The sequence below is a fragment of the Nelumbo nucifera genome, chromosome 2, assembly GCF_055504915.1.
Source record: "Nelumbo nucifera cultivar China Antique chromosome 2, China Antique-T2T, whole genome shotgun sequence".
Classification (NCBI taxonomy): Eukaryota; Viridiplantae; Streptophyta; class Magnoliopsida; order Proteales; family Nelumbonaceae; genus Nelumbo; species Nelumbo nucifera.
In genome coordinates this window covers 68,907,843-68,914,375 of record NC_142650.1, presented here as the reverse complement: position 1 = coordinate 68,914,375, position 6,533 = coordinate 68,907,843, and the positions used below count along the sequence as shown (strand labels likewise).

General features: G+C 43.5%; 1 protein-coding gene across 1 annotated transcript; it reads right to left on the bottom strand.

The window, feature by feature from the left end:
- Positions 1–28: 28 nt before the first annotated feature.
- Positions 29–3,965, bottom strand: LOC104601459 (fasciclin-like arabinogalactan protein 16). Its single transcript, XM_010264793.3, has 3 exons — positions 2,479–3,965; positions 1,398–1,522; positions 29–586 (listed from the first exon to the last, which is right to left on the bottom strand). Exons 1-2 carry the CDS (start codon positions 3,815–3,817, stop codon positions 1,449–1,451), a joined length of 1,413 nt encoding a protein of 470 aa, XP_010263095.1. The 5' UTR covers positions 3,818–3,965; the 3' UTR covers positions 29–586; positions 1,398–1,448.
- Positions 3,966–6,533: the final 2,568 nt, after the last annotated feature.

The following is a 6,533-nucleotide window of genomic DNA, read 5'->3' as shown; positions in this document are numbered from 1 at the left end:
CAGAACAATTACAAAATTTCGCTGTCTATGAACAAGAAAAGAATTTCCTTCTTTTTTTATTTCATCATTGTTTTTATCAACATTTCTCCACAAATATCAGTCCCTTTCTTTCTTGTTTATTTCATCACTGAAATACTGCTTCTTTGTCCCCAGAAACCACCATGACCATCCATGTCTTCTCCCCTCCTCTCAGGGCACAGTTACAGGACCGACACCAGAGAGGAAAGAGATTCACTACAGCCCCATTACACCAACAACAAGAACCAAAAAATATATTTCTTATGTACTCAGATAGTGTTTATAGCTAATAGTAATAACAGTGGAACCTTCCTTTATTCCCCCACCCCTTCCCCCCCCTCCATGGCTGGAAATTCTGAGATTCCAAAAGAATCTCACTCTTTCCTGATTTCCCTTCTTCACCACTCCAACTTCAACCAGGGGAAGAAAAAGGAGGAGAAAATAAAACAATATCAGGAAAAAAAAAAGAAAACCCAAAAAAAAAGCAGAAGAAATCAACCGTTCTTCTACACATCTTCCATTTCCAGGACTTTATACATCCTCCTACTTTTCATGAATCACGAAGCATCTGCATTACAGAAAAAATAATACATTTATTAGCATCAGAACAATAGTTTTATAATAAACTAAAACTTATTAAAATAGAAGCAAATTACTAAGTGTCCAGAGTCCAGACAACACCCAAAACATAACAGTCTGGATCCCATCCCACCAGACCCAGACTGTCGGTGGCCCAAATAATTTAATGGAACAAGATTTGTTAATTCGAACCAGAGCTTGACTGGGTCATTGGGGGCTGGTGGCCTGATCTTGGGGGTCAACTAGGTGATCTAACCAAGTTAACTTCACACCTCAGTAAATAGTCAGAAAGTACTCCATGAAAATTTCTTTTGATCAGACGATCGAACCTGTGACCAAGTCAGCTTTCTGGTCTGGTTTCCGATGATTTTGGTGGTCTCAAGGAAAAATCACTGGTTAAACTACTGACCCAGTGAGATTTCTGATCTGGGTCATACCAGTGTGGGTCATACCAGATCAATCCAATTACACCAAGTCACCAACCAGCCAAGCAGCAACTAGAACCAAATAATTGAATGAAAGTAAACAAACAATAAAGATTAGTAACTTGATTGTTCAACCAAATCAAAGCTGACTTCTCTCAGAGCTACAGCCAGGCTTAAATCACTAGAGCCGGGCGGGTCTGTCCATGCATTGACCAAACATCCAGCCAGCCTACCTACTCCTATATTCAATGCTTAATCATTATGGGTGTTTGCAACCCAGAATTTTCTGTCTGAGGGTTAAAAATTCTCTTGGATTCTTGCTCAATCAGTCACAATTAACAGAAGAAACTAATGAGACGAGGGTAGAAATTGTACCTTTTTTGTGTTTTTTGTTTCTGCAATATGATTTTGTATAGGAGGGGGACTTCATTGGCAAGAAGTAAACCGAGAATCCTGTCCAAAGACCCCTAACATCCTACACGTTACTTCCATCAACTTCCCTGCAATTTTGTTCATTCACAAACAACAGTAAACCTTAGTATCCATTCTTCTCATACACTAATCAGGTCTGGTTGTTCAAAGAAATCAATCTCCATTTTTAAAGCTTAATCTAATTAACCCATTTGTTCAGGATTAAAAAAGAATTCAGAAAGCAAACAAAACAAATCAAGAGAAATAAATAAGCAAAACCAGGATATGAGTAAACGACAGCCTGTTTGGTGTTTGATGTCATGAAGATGGGGCAATTCAGTCAAGAATTCCAGAATAAAATCACTTCACCATTTCTTTGTTAGCATCCCACAGCTGGATTTTGTGTGTCTCTTTCCCTCCTTCCTCTTTCCATGTTCATTTCCCATTCTATCCCTCCAATCTCACCGATATTACTACCTAATAAGCTGACCCCCTAGAAATTACAAATTTCTTCCTCCCCAAGATACCCCAAAACTATTACCACCAAACCTGTGATCTCTGCAGGCTGTGTTTCGATTATGGGTAGTGGTGTGGAATTCAAAAAATGGACAATTCTCTTCAATTAGGGGGATTTCGTCTTCGATTCCCTCTCACTTATCCAAACAGGGGATTTGAGGGATTACTCTGCTAATATCAAACTGTAAGCTAATGAGATGACAACTTGACCAACTAAAAAAGCGAGCTCGAAAAAAAAAGTCTAAAAGGTTTCTATTCGTTCCTGAAATCCCCAGCGTCGAATCTTATCACGGGCTAACATGAATAATAATTATTCAACCTGAAAGATAATCTCACCACATGAGGCATAATCCGACACACCGACACTCCCCCAACTCCGGCATGGCAACCGGAATCTGACACATTCCACCGGACTCGGAATTCTATCACACATTTTGGGTTCGGCCGATATTCCTAACTATTGCAGGTGCACAGAAGAACAGGAAAGATAAGTAAGAATGAAAAAAAAGAGAAGGGCGAAAACACAGACCTCTCCTTAACGTGGTGACAGTCTTAGTGGGCTTCGTTATTTTCTTCGTCGTCTTCGTTGATGTAGTTTCGGGTTTGGGCTTCTCTTCCAGCGGGAAAAGTACCCCGTCGATGCCCTGCACTGAAATCCGGCCGTCTGTATAGATATCAGGGTCGAACAGGTAGGCCGACCCCTCCCCATGCCCGAATTTCACAGTCCCATCAGCTTCTTGCGCCACCACCTTGTGCGGCAGCCGTAACGTGTCGTATCGGACCTTCCCGAATCTTTTCACCGCATTGTACATGCTCTCCTCCGTCTGGTACTCCGGGATGAGGTGGTAGTACATGATCTGCTCCGGCGCACCCGGTTCGCTCAGCTGGTCCGTCGTCAGCTTCGCCATGGCCTCGTCGTTCGGGGCAAGAACGGTCAATACGTATCCCTCCGACACCAGTCTCCCCATCTCGGTCGCTAACGAGGTGAGGTTCACCAAAATATCGGCCATTTCGTTGTATCCACCGTAAAGCAGGAGAGTCTGGATGAAGTCCTTTACCTGGCTCTCACCGTCGAACCAATGGTGTGGTCCTCCCGGCCCTGGAGCAGGGGCTGGTGCAATAGATGGACCTGGAGCCAACGCGTCGTAGATCGGGAGCGCGGGGGGCGAACCGGCGGGGGAAGGCGGCGCCGGTTTCTTCAACCGGTGGGTCCTAGGATCGACCTCTGGTGCTCCCTCAGGTAACACGGCCGAGATGGAGCGAAGGCTCCGGCGACGGTTGAAGTCTTCCTGCACGGATCGTGGAACCAACAGCCTTTCAATCCCGTGGATCACACCGTCGGGGCGGACCACGGCGTCGGGGTGGATGACGGTTGCGAGATCAACAATTTTCTTGTCGGAATCCTTGCAAGTCAAATGGAGGTGATGATTGGAAAGCGTCTGGTGATGAACAGACTCAGCAGATAATTTAGGCCATTTCTCCGATCCGATTCGTTTCGGTATGATGTGGAACAGCAAAAGGGTCTGAAGAGATTTCAGGTTACCAGGCTCCAGGAGGAATCGCTTGAACTCAGGGTCAAGCTCACGCTCCAGAGCTTCATTCCTCGGTGCAAAAATGGTGATATTGTGCTTGCCAACCGCATCCTCTAGGGTTTGCAAGAGGAGAGCTTTCTCCACGAGCTCGGCGAGTTCCGTGTAATGTGAGTCAAGGAGAGCCACGAGGACAGAGTTCGAGTTGATTTGACCAGAATTCGACGGGGACGACGGCTTTAGACTGGGGTTTTCCGGCAATGCAGCAGAGGCTCCAGCAATGGAGAAGAGGAGAAGTCCATAGAAGAGCTTGGAGACGCCATAGATCTGAGAATCCATGGCGATTGAAGAGAGAAACCAGTGGCAGAAGTGGAGAAATTCACAGAAAAAACCAGACCTTCGCTTCTCCAAACCAAAGCCTGCTTTTTTCTTCTCCTTTCCTCTTTGCTTGGCTACTCTGGTTTTCGTTTTCTAGTGCTTTTCTTTAATGCTTCGGATTTCAAAGTGGGGTTATTAACTGGGGTTGGTAAAGGCCCGTTAGTTCCGGTGAGATCCAAGACGGACACGTGGCAATCGCAAGACGCAACGCTACACTTGAAGCCTCGGAGTAGAGAGGTAGCCAGGTGGGCCCTTCCGACAGTCTGGAGCTGGGGCCACAAGGAGTCTCACGAGTCACGGCTCGCGCGATCAAGCTGCGCTGTTGTAGGCTTGTATTGTAGCTCTGAGTTTTTGACTCAAAATGACGTTATCTGCCCTCCCGAGGATGCGGAAGCGGTCTCGACGAAGGGAGGATAATTTTGTCATTTCAGTTGTGGCGTTTCAGCGAGAGAACGGCTCGGGGCCGCTGGGGAAAAGTGGGGGCCACCTGTTCGCGTCGCTTGTAATTAACTGAGAGGAAGGAAGAAAGCTGAGCTGTCATTGTCTGACGTAAGCCACAAAAGCCTGTTTTTCTACAAAAAGGGAGAGAGAGAGAAAGAGGAAGAAACGGCTAGGCTGACGGAGACAGCTCTCCTGCCGGGAGATCGTTAGTCCCCGTCAAGTTAACCCGAAGTGGGTGGGCTGTTAACCTAGGGTTAAGAGGTGTGCTTAGGTCGGAAATCAGAATCTCTGAGTGGTGAGTGCGAGGTTGTATCGTGTGTCGGTGGCTTCTCGCCTTGTCCAAGTTTGCTTGGCTTCCTCTCTCTTTCTCATTCTGAAGCGCTAGGATGGAGCTGGAAATTCTAGAAGACCGTGTAGCAATAATGAAACTGTGGAAGCTAGACGATCCACTGCTTTCCTACATGGCAGCTCACATAGACACCAAAAGTTATGTGTTTGCCACGTTATCATCCACGTGGCAATACAGAGATGAAGAAATTCATTTTTATGAATCACCGCCATTCTCGACCACCCCCTAGGTGTTATTTAGGTTGTTTATGTATGCTGTATTTTCGTTGAGATTGAATGATTATATTACATTTAAAATATGGAATATTTATGAGATTATCAAGATCAAAGCTTTGAAAGGCAACGTATTAGTACATTTTTTAAAGAATAAGTTTTATTGGTAGACCCTGAAACTACCATGGCCAGAATCAACTTTGGAATTGATTTTATACATTATTTCAATCATATATACATGGCGAATTTCTACAAGGTAAGGCTATGTACATGTATCCATGGTTTTTAAAATCAACCTGGAGATCGAATCGGTCAAGGGTCTGGTTATTGGATCCAACAGTCTGACCGTTTGAATCGAACGATTGATTCATTCTAACAAAAAAATAAAAAATAATTAAAAATAAAAACAGTTTAAATGATTAATCGTCCGAATCGGTGATTTACTTACCAAAATCAATAATTTTTGAAAAAAATTCAATTTTTAGAAAAACGAAACCAATCATCCAATTTTTCCAATCCAATCCGGTTTTAAAACCATGCATGCATTCCTTCTAAATCCTTTATTGGCGGGAGCCTCATGCACTGAGCTGTCCTTTTTATACCCTGCCATATAAACATACAGGTAGAAGAGCATGTCTACATAACAATTTCATCAAAGTGGGCACTGGGCTCAAACTCACAAGGAAAAATAATCATTTGATGTTTGATTTTATGTGGTTTGATGCACATAGATTGTGTACATAAGTTACAGAAGATCATGTTTTTTAAACACATCTTACAAGAGAGACCGGATGTACTACTCCACACCACTATGTATCATGGACTTAATAACCGATCACAAGTGAACATGCTACTGTTTATCTGGCCCCATGATGTACTAGTCAACACTAGCGCATTCACTTGTGATTGATTATGTGGTAACTTATAGAATACACCACATTGCAAATGAGTACCACTAGGAATGGCAATGGGGTAGGGGTTATATTCCTCGTTCCCGACTTGATTATGAAATTAACCTCATCTTTGTCTCCGATTCTTGTTGGAATAAAATTTATCCTCCATCTCCGATCCCTGATAGGGATGAATTTTTCGTTGGGATTCAAATTCCTGAAATGTTTTTAAATAATAGTATTTTTTTGAAAAATAAATATACTTAAAATAAATACAAATTTTAAATTATAATTAATGGTTTGAATATATTTAAATTATAAATAATAGTATATATAATATAAATGATATTTAATCAGGGTCGGGGTGAGGCGGAAACCTCAAACCCCATCCTAACCCCGACCTTTATCGGGGATTCCTATTATTCCCCATCCTCGCCCCACCAAAACAATCCCCATCCCCGACCCCATTGGGTTGGGGAAGTCGGATCCCCATTGCAGATGGGGAAAATTGCCATCCCTACTGCACCACCAAGGGTGTGTGGTGAGTTCTAGGGCCATGGTTTTTGAGACACACCCTGGTTGGGCCCATTATCTTGGAATACATCACACTTTTTGTGTCTAGGGTATGGAACAAGCATTAAATCCACTTTCCAAATGAGCTGCCTTTGTGCATATCAAGGAGGCAACAAAGAAAAAACTTTGCTGTCCACAATTGAAGGAATGCACTGTTGGCAGGCTCTCTACTCTCTCCACATGATATGTTAGTTCATCCAGCATTTTAGTTC

What these genes read in the sequence shown, in the direction of transcription:
- LOC104601459 (XM_010264793.3), bottom strand. Translation starts at nt 3,817, where the DNA reads ATGGATTCTCAGATCTATGGCGTCTCCAAGCTCTTCTATGGACTTCTC. An exon ending in TGTCACCACGTTAAGGAGAG is followed by an intron (nt 1,523 to 2,478) that starts GTCTGTGTTTTC and finishes ACAAAATTGCAG; the next exon opens with GGAAGTTGATGGAAGTAACG.